The sequence below is a fragment of the Trichomycterus rosablanca genome, chromosome 7, assembly GCF_030014385.1.
Source record: "Trichomycterus rosablanca isolate fTriRos1 chromosome 7, fTriRos1.hap1, whole genome shotgun sequence".
NCBI classification, from domain to species: domain Eukaryota; kingdom Metazoa; phylum Chordata; class Actinopteri; order Siluriformes; family Trichomycteridae; genus Trichomycterus; species Trichomycterus rosablanca.
In genome coordinates, this window is record NC_085994.1 from 23,906,262 (window position 1) to 23,922,143 (window position 15,882).

Below are 15,882 nucleotides of genomic sequence, written 5' to 3' on the forward strand. Positions count from 1 at the left end.
TGTTGGATGTGGTTTGTCCTTCTTGGTGGTATGCTGACATTACCCTGGATACCGTGGCTCTTGATACATCACAAAGACTTGCTGTCTTGGTCACAGATGCGCCAGCAAGACGTGCACCAACAATTTGTCCTCTTTTGAACTCTGGTATGTCACCCATAATGTTGTGTGCATTGCAATATTTTGAGCAAAACTGTGCTCTTACCCTGCTAATTGAACCTTCACACTCTGCTCTTACTGGTGCAATGTGCAATTAATGAAGATTGGCCACCAGACTGGTCCAATTTAGCCATGAAACCTCCCACACTAAAATGACAGGTGTTTCAGTTTCATTGTCCAACCCTTGTATATGTGTATATATATATATATATATATATATATATACAGTGTATCACAAAAGTGAGTACACCCCTCACATTTCTGCAAATATTTTATTATATCTTTTCATGGGACAACACTATAGACATGAAACTTGGATATAACTTAGAGTAGTCAGTGTACAGCTTGTATAGCAGTGTAGATTTACTGTCTTCTGAAAATAACTCAACACACAGCTATTAATGTCTAAATGGCTGGCAACATAAGTGAGTACACCCCACAGTGAACATGTCCAAATTGTGCCCAAAGTGTCAATATTTTGTGTGAGCACCATTATTATCCAGCACTGCCTTAACCCTCCTGGGCATGGAATTCACCAGAGCTGCACAGGTTGCTACTGGAATCCTCTTCCACTCCTCCATGATGACATCACGGAGCTGTTGGATGTTAGACACCTTGAACTCCTCCACCTTCCACTTGAGGATGCGCCACAGGTGCTCAATTGGGTTTAGTCCATCACCTTTACCTTCAGCTTCCTCAGCAAGGCAGTTGTCATCTTGGAGGTTGTGTTTGGGGTCGTTATCCTGTTGGAAAACTGCCATGAGGCCCAGTTTTCGAAGGGAGGGGATCATGCTCTGTTTCAGAATGTCACAGTACATGTTGGAATTCATGTTTCCCTCAATGAACTGCAGCTCCCCAGTGCCAGCAACATTCATGCAGCCCAAGACCATGATGCTACCACCACCATGCTTGACTGTAGGCAAGATACAGTTGTCTTGGTACTTCTCACCAGGGCGCCGCCACACATGCTGGACACCATCTGAGCCAAACAAGTTTATCTTGGTCTCGTCAGACCACAGAGCATTCCAGTAATCCATGTTCTTGGACTGTTTGTCTTCAGCAAACTGTTTGCGGGCTTTCTTGTGCGTCAGCTTCCTTCTGGGATGACGACCATGCAGACCGAGTTGATGCAGTGTGCGGCGTATGGTCTGAGCACTGACAGGCTGACCTCCCACGTCTTCAACCTCTGCAGCAATGTTGGCAGCACTCATGTGTCTATCTTTTAAAGCCAACCTCTGGATATGACGCCGAACACGTGGACTCAACTTCTTTGGTCGACCCTGGCGAAGCCTGTTCCGAGTGGAACCTGTCCTGGAAAACCGCTGTATGACCTTGGCCACCATGCTGTAGCTCAGTTTCAGGGTGTTAGCAATCTTCTTATAGCCCAGGCCATCTTTGTGGAGAGCAACAATTCTATTTCTCACATCCTCAGAGAGTTCTTTGCCATGAGGTGCCATGTTGAATATCCAGTGGCCAGTATGAGAGAATTGTACCCAAAACACCAAATTTAACAGCCCTGCTCCCCATTTACACCTGGGTTCTTGACACATGACACCAGGGAGGGACAACGACAGATTTGGGCACAATTTGGACATGTTCACTGTGGGGTGTACTCACTTATGTTGCCAGCTATTTAGACATTAATGGCTGTGTGTTGAGTTATTTTCAGAAGACAGTAAATCTACACTGCTATACAAGCTGTACACTGACTACTCTAAGTTATATCCAAGTTTCATGTCTATAGTGTTGTCCCATGAAAAGATATAATGAAATATTTGCAGAAATGTGAGGGGTGTACTCACTTTTGTGATACACTGTATATATATATATATACAGTGAAGCCCGAAATTATTCATACCCCTGGCAAATTTTGACTTAAAGTTACTTTTATTCAACCAGCAATTTTTTTTTTGGACCGGAAATGACACAGGCGTCTCCCAGAAGATAATAAGACGATGTACAAGAGGCATCATTATGGAAAAAAGTATTTCTCAGCTTTTATTTACATTTGAACAAAAAGTGGCATGTCCAAAATTATTCATACCCTTCTCAATAATTAATAGAAAAGCCTTTATTGGCTATTACAGCAATCAAACGCTTCCTATAATTGCTGACCAGCTTTTTGCATGTCTCCACTGGTATTTTTGCCCATTCATCTTTAGCGATGAGCTCCAACTCTTTCAGGTTGAAGGGTCTCCTTGCCATCACCCTGATCTTTAGCTCCCTCCACAGATTCTCAATTGGATTCAAGTCAGGACTCTGGCTGGGCCACTGCAAAATGTTAATGTTTTTGTCCGCTAACCATTTCTTCACCACTTTTGCTGTGTGTTTTGGGTCGTTGTCGTGCTGAAATGTCCACTGGTGCCCAAGGCCAAGTTTCTCTGCAGACTGCCTGATGTTGTTGTTGAGAATCTTGATGTATTGATCTTTTTTCATGATGCCGTTTACTGTGATTAGGTTCCCTGGTCCATTGGCTGAAAAACACCCCCAAATCATTAGGTTCCCACCACCATGTTTGACAGTGGGGATGGTGTTCTTAGGGTTGAAGGCTTCTCCTTTTTTACGCCAAATGAAGGATACATCATTGTGGCCAAACAATTCAATTTTTGTTTCATCTGACCATAAAACAGAAGACCAGAAGTCTTCTTCTTTGTCCAGATGAGCATTTGCAAAGGCCAAGCGAGCTTTTGTGTGCCTTTTCTGGAGAAGTGGCGTCCTCCTTGGTCTGCGTCCGTGGAACCCAGCAGTGTGCAGTGTCCGTTGGACTGTCTGCCTTGAGACGTTGCCACCAGCAGAGCCCAGATTCACCAGGATGGCCTTGGTGGTGATCCTTGGATTCTTTTTCACCTCTCTCACTATCCTCCTGGCCAGCACAGGTGTCACTTTTGGCTTCCGACCACGTCCTCTGAGATTTTCCACAGTGCGGAATGTCTTGTATTTTTTAATAATACTTTGCACTGTAGCCACTGGAACTTGAAAACATTTAGATATGGCCTTATAGCCCTTTCCTGACTTGTGAGCTGCCACAATGCACAGCCGCAGGTCCTTAGTGAGCTCCTTTTGTCTTAGCCATGACTGTCCACAAACCAACTGCAGAGAGTTGCTGTTTTTCACCTGTTGAGTTGATTAAAACAGCTGTTCCCAATGAATCAGGGTAATTAGGATGCTTTAGAACAGCTTGGACTATTTGGAATGGTATAGAACTTTGGATTTTCCCATAGACTGTGACAGTTTGCAAAGGGTATGAATAATTTTGGACATGCCACTTTTTGTTCAAATGTAAATAAAAGCTGGGAAATATTTTTTTCCATAATGATGCCTCTTGTACATCGTCTTATTATCTTCTGGAAGACACCTGTGTCATTTCTGGTCAAAAAAAAAATTGCTGGTTGAATAAAAGTAACTTTAAGTCAAAATTTGCCAGGGGTATGAATAATTTCGGGCTTCACTGTATATATATTAGAGCTGTCAAACGATTAAAAATTGTAATCGCGAATTTCAGAATTTCATATAGTTAATCGCGATTAATCGCGATTAATCGCATTTAAAAAAAAGAAAAAAAAAAGGAGGTGGTTTTATTGTTATGGCGTATGGTCTGAGCACTGACAGGCTGACCTCCCACGTCTTCAACCTCTGCAGCAATGCTGGCAGCACTCATGTGTCTATTTTTTAAAGCCAACCTCTGGATATGACGCCGAACACGTGGACTCAACTTCTTTGGTCGACCCTGGCGAAGCCTGTTCCGAGTGGAACCTGTTCTGGAAAACCGCTGTATGACCTTGGCCACCATGCTGTAGCTCAGTTTCAGGGTGTTAGCAATCTTCTTATAGCCCAGGCCATCTTTGTGGAGAGCAACAATTCTATTTCTCACATCCTCAGAGAGTTCTTTGCCATGAGGTGCCATGTTGAATATCCAGTGGCCAGTATGAGAGAATTGTACCCAAAACACCAAATTTAACAGCCCTGCTCCCCATTTACACCTGGGACCTTGACACATGACACCAGGGAGGGACAACGACACATTTGGGCACAATTTGGACATGTTCACTGTGGGGTGTACTCACTTATGTTGCCAGCTATTTAGACATTAATGGCTGTGTGTTGAGTTATTTTCAGAAGACAGTAAATCTACACTGCTATACAAGCTGTACACTGACTACTCTAAGTTATATCCAAGTCTCATGTCTATAGTGTTGTCCCATGAAAAGATATAATGAAATATTTGCAGAAATGTGAGGGGTGTACTCACTTTTGTGATACACTGTATATATATATATATATATATATATATATATATATATATATATATATATATATATATATATATATATATATACAGGTGCTGGTCATAAAATTAGAATATCATGAAAAAGTTGATTTATTTCAGTAATTCCATTCAAAAAGTTAAACTTGTATATTACATTCATTCATTACACACAGACTGATATATTTCAAATGTTTATTTCTTTTAATGTTGATGATTATAACTGACAACTAATGAAAACCACAAATTCAGTATCTCAGAAAATTAGAATATTGTGACAAGGTACAATATTGAAGACACCTGGTGCCACACTCTAATCAGCTAATTAACTCAAAACACCTGCAAAGGCCTTTAAATGGTCTCTCAGTCTAGTTCTGTAGGCTACACAATCATGGGGAAGACTGCTGACTTGACAGTTGTCCAAAAGACGACCATTGACACCTTGCACAAGGAGGGCAAGACACAAAAGGTCATTGCTAAAGAGGCTGGCTGTTCACAGAGTGTCCAAGCACATTAATAGAGAGGCGAAGGGAAGGAAAAGATGTGGTAGAAAAAAGTGTACAAGCAATAGGGATAACCGCACCCTGGATAGGATTGTGAAAAAAAACCCATTCAAAAATGTGGGGGAGATTCACAAAGAGTGGACTGCAGCTGGAGTCAGTGCTTCAAGAACCACCACGCACAGACGTATGCAAGACATGGGTTTCAGCTGTCGCATTCCTTGTGCAAAGCCACTCTTGAACAAGAGACAGCGTCAGAAGCGTCTCGCCTGGGCTAAAGACAAAAAGGACTGCTGAGTGGTCCAAAGTTATGTTCTCTGATGAAAGTACATTTTGCATTACCTTTGGAAATCAAGGTCCCAGAGTCTGGAGGAAGAGAGGAGAGGCACAGAATCCACATTGCTTGAGGTCCAGTGTAAAGTTTCCACAGTTAGTGATGGTTTGGAGTGCCATGTCATCTGCTGGTGTTGGTCCACTGTGTTTTCTGAGGTCCAAGGTCAACGCAGCCGTCTACCAGGAAGTTTTAGAGCACTTCATGCTTCCTACTGCTGACCAACTTTATGGAGATGCAGATTTCATTTTCCAACAGGACTTGGCACCTGCACACAGTGCCAAAGCTACCAGTACCTGGTTTAAGGACCATAGTATCCCTGTTCTTAAGTGGCCAGCAAACTCGCCTGACCTTAACCCCATAGAAAATCTATGGGGTATTGCGAAGAGGAAGATGCGATACGCCCGACCCAACAATTCAGAAGAGCTGAAGGCCACTATCAGAGCAACCTGGGCTCTCATAACACCTGAGCAGTGCCACAGACTGATGGACTCCATGCCACGCTGCATTGCTGCAGTAATCCAGGCAAAAGGAGCCCCAGCTAAGTATTGAGTGCTGTACATGCTCATACTTCTCATGTTCATACTTTTCAGTTGGCCAACATTTCTAAAAATCCTTTTATTGTATTGGTCTTAAGTAATATTCTAATTTTCTGAGATACTGAATTTGGGATTTTCATTAGTTGTCAGTTATAATCATCAACATTAAAAGAAATAAACATTTGAAATATATCAGTCTGTGTGTAATGAATGAATATAATATACAAGTTTCACTTTTTGAATGGAATTACTGAAATAAATCAACTTTTTCATGATATTCTAATTTTATGACCAGCACCTGTGTGTGTGTATATATATATATATATATATATATATATATATATATATATATATATATATATATATATATATATATATATATATATATATTAGGGCTGTCAAACGATTAAATTTTTTAATCGCGATTAATCTCAGAATTTCATATAGTTAATCGCGATTAATCGCATTTTTTTAAAAAAAGCAGGTGGTTTTATTGATATGGCTGATCGGTGTACATACACTAACATACACAAAAACTAATTCACTATCTTGTTCCCTGGGTTCTGACAACTCATACTAGTGACTATATTACTTGCATCTTTGCACAATATTGCATTGTTTTTGCACCTTATTCTCACCTTATTCTACCTGCTGCTATATAAACCCTACGCTGCTAACTGGATATCTGAATACGTTTTTATTAGGGCTGTCGAAGTTAATGCGATAATAATAATGCGTTCCAGTGTTGCCAGATTGGGCGGTTATCCGCCAAATTGGGCGGATTTTGTTGGAAAACAATTTAATAGCATTTAAATAACACTTCTGTTTAAAAGAAAATATTCAGTTTTAAGAAGCACCAGCATTGTAGAAGGCTATTAAAAGTAAAGTCAATTTTCAATGCTGATTTGGCTTAATAGTGTTGGTCAGTCTGTATCATATTCTTGAAATGATAAAGTATTGCAAAGAAATATCTTTGAAATGCTTCCTCATGATGTTAAGGTTGCTATATTTTGGTTTTTCACTTGTCAGGGAAAATTAAGAGAGCAAAAAGCTTATTATTATCATGCGTGTGATATATATAATTTACGTGATCTGCATATCACGTTACCACTGTGTGTTGTACGTCACTGAGCTGATATGTGTATCAGGTGACCAGCAAGTAACGGCGTGTTATGTTTAAGTGTGATGCTCCAAGTTGTGGATTAAGCAATAAAGACAACTCGTTCTCCACATAACTAGTGTCATTTGTATTTCGTGGTTAAGTACAAAACAATGCGGGTCTTCGTGATGTAATTCTACATGGCACTCACTACCTGTATAGGTAAATTTTTTACCTGTATAGAATTTGCGTTAACGGCACTATTTTTTTAAATCGCGTTAAATTGAGATCGCGTTAATGCGTTATTATCGCGTTAACTTTGACAGCCCTAATATATATATATATATATATATATATATATATATATATATATATATATATATACATACATACAGGGGTTGGACAAAATAACTGAAACACCTGTCATTTTAGTGTGGGAGGTTTCATGGCTAAATTGGACCAGTCTGGTGGCCAATCTTCATTAATTGCACATTGCACCAGTAAGAGCAGAGTGTGAAGGTTCAATTAGCAGGGTAAGAGCACAGTTTTGCTCAAAATATTGCAATGCACACAACATTATGGGTGACATACCAGAGTTCAAAAGAGGACAAATTGTTGGTGCACGTCTTGCTGGCGCATCTGTGACCAAGACAGCAAGTCTTTGTGATGTATCAAGAGCCACGGTATCCAGGGTAATGTCAGCATACCACCAAGAAGGACAAACCACATCCAACAGGATTAACTGTGGACGCAAGAGGAAGCTGTCTGAAAGGGATGTTCGGGTGCTAACCCGGATTGTATCCAAAAAACATAAAACCACGGCTGCCCAAATCACGGCAGAATTAAATGTGCATCTCAACTCTCCTGTTTCCACCAGAACTGTCCGTCGGGAGCTCCACAGGGTCGATATACACGGCCGGGCTGCTATAGCCAAACCTTTGGTCACTCGTGCCAATGCCAAACGTCGGTTTCAATGGTGCAAGGAGCGCAAATCTTGGGCTGTGGACAATGTGAAAGATGTATTGTTCTCTGATGAGTCCACCTTTACTGTTTTCCCCACATCCGGAAGAGTTACGGTGTGGAGAAGCCCCAAAGAAGCGTACCACCCAGACTGTTGCATGCCCAGAGTGAAGCATGGGGGTGGATCAGTGATGGTTTGGGCTGCCATATCATGGCATTTCCTTGGCCCAATACTTGTGCTAGATGGGCGCGTCACTGCCAAGGACTACCGAACCATTCTGGAGGACCATGTGCATCCAATGGTGGTGCCGTGTATCAGGATGACAATGCACCAATACACACAGCAAGACTGGTGAAAGATTGGTTTGATGAACATGAAAGTGAAGTTGAACATCTCCCATGGCCTGCACAGTCACCAGATCTAAATATTATTGAGCCACTTTGGGGTTTTTGGAGAAGCGAGTCAGGAAACGTTTTCCTCCACCAGCATCACGTAGTGACCTGGCCACTATCCTGCAAGAAGAATGGCTTAAAATCCCTCTGACCACTTTGCAGGACTTGTATATGTCATTTCCAAGACGAATTGATGCTGTATTAGCCGCAAAAGGAGGCCCTACACCATACTAATAAATTATTGTGGTCTAAAACCAGGTGTTTCAGTTATTTTGTCCAACCCCTGTATATATATATATATATATATATATATATATATATATATATAAATTACATAAGTTTGTGAGAAATGTATTGATTTCTATTTAGTATGCCCATTTTTCTGGTCAGTGTTGTTGTGGGTCCAGGGCTCATCCCTGCAACCTTGCTGCAAAATTACCATGTTTGAAGCACCAACATAAGTGGTGGGGGATTCACACAGAGCAAGCAGGACTCTCTATTAAAATCCACCTCTGGCTGGTAAAAAATAAGGAACTGTCTGCGAGTTTATGCGTGTCAGAGGGAGCGTGTGCTAGTCTGTGGCTTTCCTCGGTCAGTGATGGGGAGTTGCAGATTAGGTAATAAAGTGGAAAATGGAAAAAAATGTATAAATATATAATTCATACTTGTTAGCAATATGATGGAACACCTGAACTTAATAATTAAAAGAGCGTTCACATATTGTATTGTATTGCGCTTTTTATGTGTTTGCTTTCAGACAAGTTAACCAGCGGTACTCGGGAGGCCCTGTGTGTGCCAGGCAGTCCAAGGCAGGGTGGGACCTCTGGAGGAGGAAGCTCTACGGTGCAGCAGTCTTCCCGACGAGGCTCCATCAGCAGTCTCTCCTCAGTGAGCTCTGTGCTGGAGGAAAAAGACGAGGACCGTATCCGCTGCTGCCACCACTGCATGGACGCGCTGCTCTGTCACCAGCACAAACTGGAGGAGAAAGATCACGTGCCAGACATCGTCAAACTGTATGAGGTATATACGACTTCAAATCAGTTAGGAAGTCAGTGTGGATGGTGCTAAATCCAGAGCCTAGTCTTCAACCATTTCATATAAGCTACCATCAGCTCTGTGTTCTGGGTCCTAATGGTCTGGAACCACAGAATACAAATTAACATTAATTGTGGGGGCAATCAGGTGTGCCTAGTTTTAATAGGAGAGAAAGGCTTCATAATATCAGAGCATTGATGAGAACACCGGTGATGTCATTTCTATATTTTCAATGCTGATTTTCACAGTTTCTGTTGATTATGGGACATGCAGTCCATACAATGCTTAGCTTGCTCTTATGCACACCAGTACCACTATAGTATCACAATATTATAAAACTATAAGACAATATTAATGCATTATGTTTGTTTCGTCTCCACCATTAGCAGTAAGATCGATTACATTATTATAATGCAACATATAAACTAACTGTATGAACTGTCTTGTTGTGTTGTGTTGTGCAGAGGCTGAGGACGTGCATGGAGAAAGTGGACGAGAAGGCACCAGAGTACATCACCATGGCTGAGTCGCTAAAGTAAGATATCAAGCATTTGATGTGACAGTAAGACTATGAGGAGCTATAGTAGCACAGCCTTAAGATACTGGACTAGTAAGTGGAAGGTTAGTTGTTCAAGCCCTACTAATGCCAGGTTACTGCTGTTAGGCTTTTGTGCAAGGTCCTTGACCTATAGTTGCTTGGATTGTATTTGATCACAGTTGCAATTTGCTTTGAATAAAAGTGTCAGCTAAATTACATAAATGTAAATGTAGTGCCCTAATAGACCGGGTGTCAACCAGGGGGACACACCCTACTAGTAAGCCTCAATAACATCCCAGCAAGACGTTAAGAATTTTTGCCTCATAACGTACATAATAGTAAATTACAACATAATATGTACAGTACATGCTTATACACTCATCTTTTTGAACCATGATATGGTTATTTGTGCCGGATGGACTGGGCTGTGTATGTCAGAAACAGCTGATCTGGGATTGTTGTTACATGCACTCGAATGTTTGGCTGACTAGTGTGAAGCAGATGGAATATGAATCAGCACCTCCAAGTATGAGGCCTTGAAACTCTTCCAGAACAGTGCTCTCTTCAGCTGAGGGAAAAAATCCTGCCCCTAGTGGAAGAGTTCAAATACCTCAGGGTCTTGTTCACAAGAAATTGAAAAAAGAAAGCATGAGATTGATCAACAGTTTTGCAGGCATTGTACTGGTCTGTGGTAGTAACGCAGGAGCTTAGTCCTCAGACAGAGCTCTCTGTTTTACCAGTCAGTCTAGGTTCCTCTACTCACCTGTGCCCTTCCTGATGTAAGCCTCCTATTTAACCAGGCTGGGGATTGGTACTAAGGATGCACTTATATGCGTCCCTCCAATATATATGTTCATGTACTGCCGTGCATGTTTTGTATTCGTAAACTTCAAATATTGTGACAGATCTCTGTGATCTACAATTGTGACAGCGTAAAACAGGCCCAACAGTTGCAAACTGGTAGTGGTGGGGCTTGAACCAGCGAGCTGCCGATCAGTAGTCTAGTACCTTACACTGCCCTTTTGACAACATGAAGGTACTTCAAAATGTTTGTGTAACTAAACACAAAAATTTCATTTTATTTAAATCATCCACTTTTGCTGGTGAGGGGCACGGAGCGTCAGGTTCCACCGGAAAACACTGGGTGTAAGGCAGGAACATCCTGGACACTGCCCAATCCATCACAGGACACTAAACCCCCAAATCCCCAGACAAACACACACTCGGACATAGGGTAGTAGTCCGTTGTGCCACCCAAGCGGGAAAACATCATGGCCTGTGTAGGGGGTGCCAAATTTTCTCCCCCTAATCTAGTCGTGTCCAATTACCCTGATTGCATCCTCCACTGATTCAACCCTCCACCGCTGACTGAGGACGCTTCTCAACTGACACACCCTGATCAGCATTATTCCTCAGCCCTGTGCAGGCGCCATCAATCAGCCAGCAGGGGTCATAATTGCACCAGTTATAAGGACCCATTATCTGGCTTGCCCCTAACCCTATGAACAACAGTCAGTCGTTGTTCATGCAGCCTCCCAGCCCAGCCGGGTGGCAGAGCCGAGTTTCGATACGATGTATTCAAAACCCAACTCTGGTGTGCTAGCGTATTTTACCGCTGCGCCACCTGAGCGGCCCAGTAATAAATACTTGATAAATATTGACAACTGTTGCCTCTTATTGTTTATTAAATAGCATCTGTCTGTGATTTTTAGTGCTGGTGAGAGCACCTACAACTTGGAAACTGCCGCTACTCTAAGGAGGGAGGTGCAGAAATACTATGAACTCATCGATGCTTTAAGGTACGCTACAACCTGGACCATAGGTATGTTTAATGACGTCCGGATAGTTCAAATTTTCACTCTGTCATTTGCGCATGTATTTGATAGCAAAAAGATCCTAACACTCGGACTCAAAGATGAGCAGCCTCCTCATCCGAAAGTTCTTCAGCTGCAGAAGATGGTGCGCTACTCCGCAACGCTGTTTGTACAGGTCAGAATGAGTACCTTCTTCTCAAGTGACTTGTTTACTTAGCACCGAGCTTTACATGTTGTCTGATCGCTCTCATACTGCAGGAGAAGCTGTTGGGTTTGATGTCTCTTCCTACGAAGGAGAAATATGAGGAGCTGAAGGTGAAGAGAAAAGAGGAGCAGGAGAGGAGACTCCAGCAGGAAAGACAGGTGAGGAGTTGGGTTACAGGACGAATCACAATACAGCTCTGTCAGGGTTAGGAGTCTGAGAGATGGCTTTCCTGTTATGCCTTTATTGATCTGAGCAACATTAGCCAATCTTGGGTACCTGAGAGCTGCTGAGAGTTCACTAAAACAAACAAATACTTAATGAGTGAACCACTGTGGTCTACAAGATGTGGTGTCTGTACAAGGAGGCTTTGTGTACAGGCTTATCTCATGTTAATTTGCCTGTTTATTTACACCTATCAGCCATAACATTAAAACCACCTCCTTGTTTCTACACTCACTGTCCATTTTATCAGCTCCACTTACCATATAGAAGCACTTTGTAGTTCTAAAATTACTGACTGTAGTCCATCTGTTTCTCTGCATGCTTCGTTAGCCCCCTTTCATGCTGTTCTTCAATAGTCAGGACTCTCCCAGGACCACTACAGAGCAGGTATTATTTAGGTGGTGCATCATTCTCAGCCCTGCAGTGACACTGACATGGTGGTGGTGTGTTAGTGTGTGTTGTGCTTGTATGAGTGGATCAGGTTTTTAAACACCTCACTGTCCCTGCTGGACTGAGAATAGTCCACTAACCAAAAATATATCCAGCCAACAGCGCCCCGTGGGCAGCGTCCTGTGACCACTGATGAAGGTCTAGAAGATGACCAACTCAAACAGCAGCAATAGATGAGCGATCGTCTCTGACTTTACATCTACAAGGTGGACCAACTAGGTAGGAGTGTCTAATAGAGTGGACAGTGAGTGGACACGGTAACCGCTATGCTCTTTTTTTGGCTTGGTGTCAGTAAAACCATGGCAACCAAATGCCCAAAGGCGATGTTGATGCTTCTGGTGTAAACACAGGATGATGAATAGTCAGCGATTCAGTCGACAAGAACGTATGTGATGAGTGACAAAATTTGAAAGCTCAGATAAAACGTTTGGTGTAAGAATGGGCTACCTACCTAGTTTAATAAAACATGCCAGTAGGCGGATTGGCTATTGTGTGTAAGTAAATGTGCTGGGAGGTGATGGAATAAAATGAACTGGAACCTGTACTCAATAACACCCTAACCAGAAAAAAGCAGACACTAAAATTTCATGTGTTCATTCTTTCATTGATCTTGGGTGGCACGGTGGATAAGTGGATAGCACTGTCGCCTCACAGCAAGAAGGTCCTGGGTTCGATTCTCAGGTGGGGCGGTCTGGGTCCTTTCTGTGCGGAGTTTGCATGTTCTCCCCCTGTCTGCGTGGGTTTAGCCAGGCTAAAAGGAGACACTGAATTGTTCAATAGATACCTAGCTGCTAGGATGCATAAACCAGTGCATTGTAGTGCCGGTCCCAAGCCTGGTTAAATAGGGAGGGTTGTGTCAGGAAGGGCATCCGACGTAAAAACTGTGCCAAATCAATAATGCGGATCACGATCCGCCGGCGACCCCTAACAGGAGCAGCCGAGGAAATAGATTCTTTCATTGTTCTTCACTCACTAATTTATTCAGGTTTAAGTCACAGTGGTTTTTTAAGATTATTCTGGAAGGCCTGGGTACAAGGCACATATACCCCCTGGGTTGCCAGTTCATCACTAGGAGCAATTTAGAGTGGCCGGACTTTCCATTGGCACGTTTTTAGGATGTACTTATAACCCAAAGTGACAAACACTATACATAGAGTAACAAGAGGTGGGGTCTCCAGAGCTGTGCACCACTGACACCACCTGCTGTCCCGCTGTGGCATTCACGTTTCACGTTCAAATTCTTCTGTCTTTGTTTCAGGCTGCCCTGGAGGCACAAAAGCGCAGAGAAACCGACAAGACCCGCGCCACTCCCAGTGCCAACGGAGACGTTCCTCGTCCTGCTCTGGGCCCTCGCATGACCAAGGGCGGCGGCTGGCTCCCATCCTCAACCACCCTGCAGTGTGACAACCAGCTGGATGACCCACTGCTGCAGCAGATCGACATCATCAAATCGTTCCTCAAGCAGGCCCGAGCAGCCAACCGCACAGACGAGGTAGCCATGCTGGAGGAGAACCTGAAGCAGCTCGAGGAGGAGTACGACGCGCAGCAGATGAGCCAAGCTATCGAGTTCTCACGCCGACAGGCCGAGGAGGAGGACCTGCAGAGAAGCCAGATCCTCCATCTCCAGCAGAAGGAGATGGAGGGCAGAGGGTTTAGCAGAACATGCTCGTCGGATTTCGGCGATCTGAGGAACGCGGAGGAGCTAGACGAGAAGGAAAAGGGTGGCAGACGGGATTTGAACACGAGTCCACAGCAGAGGATTCTTTCCATAGATTCATTTCCACGATTACCCGGTAATTCCCCACCATCGTTGCGAGACGAACGGACTGCGACTCCCACTGGCGGAGAGGTGCAGACGGAAGCGTCGCTTAATCCGTTTGACGACGAAGACTCCACTCCAGTTGAGGAAGACCCAACAAACCCGTTCTGTGAGGAGATCAAAAAGGAGAACCTGCAAAAAGTTAACGGGAAAGCCAGCGATTATAACCCTTTTGATGATGAAGAGGATCAAGAAAAGGAGGCAGATCTAGAGAAGCAAAGTGCACCCGGAAACCCCTTTGGAGTTGACACAACTGAGACGGATGTCGAAAACAACCCTTTCAAGGAGATCTCAGACAACACGCCGACCGCCTCCACCAATCCCTTCGATGAGGATGATAGTGGCCCGGGGGTGAACGACATGATCGAGGAAGAGCTCCTGCTGCAGCAGATCGATAACATCCGAGCATACATATTCGACGCTAAGCTGAGCGGACGCACCGACGAAGTGGAGCTGCTGTCTCAAAATCTGAAGGAGCTACAGAACACCTTACAGGAGCAAAAAAGAAAAGCGCACTAACTAACACGCTGAGCATAGATCAGAATTTCAGAGGACGTTGGAAATAGGCTGGATGTAGAATGTTTTGCCTCGATTGCTGGCACGCACAAGCAAACAGCCATTCGTGAACAAAATATTTGGTTCTTCTTGTTGTGCCATGATTATTTTCAACGTGGTTTATAAGCTTGATTGTTTTAGGGTTGAAGTTTTTAATGTGTACTGGTAATGGAGGGAACAGCTAACACCTAACCCCAGTTTTCTACCAACCGAACGTGGAAGGCACTTTACTAATAATGATGCAGATTTGAAAGCTGAAAGTTGTCACTAGGTTTGTTATGGTGTGACAGTAGCAAATTTAAGAGATGGTCTGTCATAAAAACATAAAATAGCTCGTTTAATTTTAAAAGCCATATAAGCCGGCATTCAGGTGGCGCAGTGGTAAAACACACTAGCTCAAACTCGTTCAAATCACTCAGTTCTGTTACTGGCAGCCTACACAAACCATGATTGATTGGCTCGTTCACAGGAAGGGTGCCGGAAGGGATTCCTTATAACTGATGCAATTACGACCTCTGCTGGCTGATTGATGGCACTTACACAGAGACACGGGATTATGGGATCAGGGTGTGGCTCTTCGTGCACAAAGCTGATCCACATATGAACTCGCCTTGTGCAGGTGAAAAGATGCAGTCGGCTACTGCACATGAGTTGGAGGGGGCGTGTGTTAGTCGCGGCTCTCCTCGGTCAGGAGTTGAGGTCAACATCAGTAGAGAGGACGTGTAATGCGATTGGGTAATTGGATATGACTAGACTAGGAGAAAATCATAAAAAGCCAAATGTTTCATGCTACTTCTAGTGCGTGTCATATTACAGCTATTAGCATTGCAACATGAAAGGAATAAACAAAAAAAACTCTGGACTAACAATGGTTGTTTTAGCGGAAAAAAATACATTAAGAAATCTCTACTTTGATCACTACACTTTCTGTTCCATTGGTAAATTTGATCTCTTATTTTCTATTTTATTTACGCATTTTCTTCCATTTTCTCCCAATTTAGC

General features: G+C 43.1%; 1 protein-coding gene across 1 annotated transcript in view; it reads left to right on the forward strand.

The window, feature by feature from the left end:
* The window catches only part of LOC134317814 (rabenosyn-5), a 28,535-nt gene extending 13,421 nt beyond the window's left edge, over nt 1–15,114 (forward strand). The window contains exons 7-12 of the mRNA XM_062998542.1: nt 9,000–9,262; nt 9,742–9,812; nt 11,528–11,614; nt 11,702–11,804; nt 11,888–11,992; nt 13,765–15,114. Of these exons, the coding sequence (XP_062854612.1) occupies nt 9,000–9,262; nt 9,742–9,812; nt 11,528–11,614; nt 11,702–11,804; nt 11,888–11,992; nt 13,765–14,844 (1,709 nt within the window). The 3' untranslated portion in view covers nt 14,845–15,114. The remainder of the gene's footprint in view (nt 1–8,999; nt 9,263–9,741; nt 9,813–11,527; nt 11,615–11,701; nt 11,805–11,887; nt 11,993–13,764) is intronic.
* The last annotated feature ends 768 nt before the right edge of the window (nt 15,115–15,882 follow it).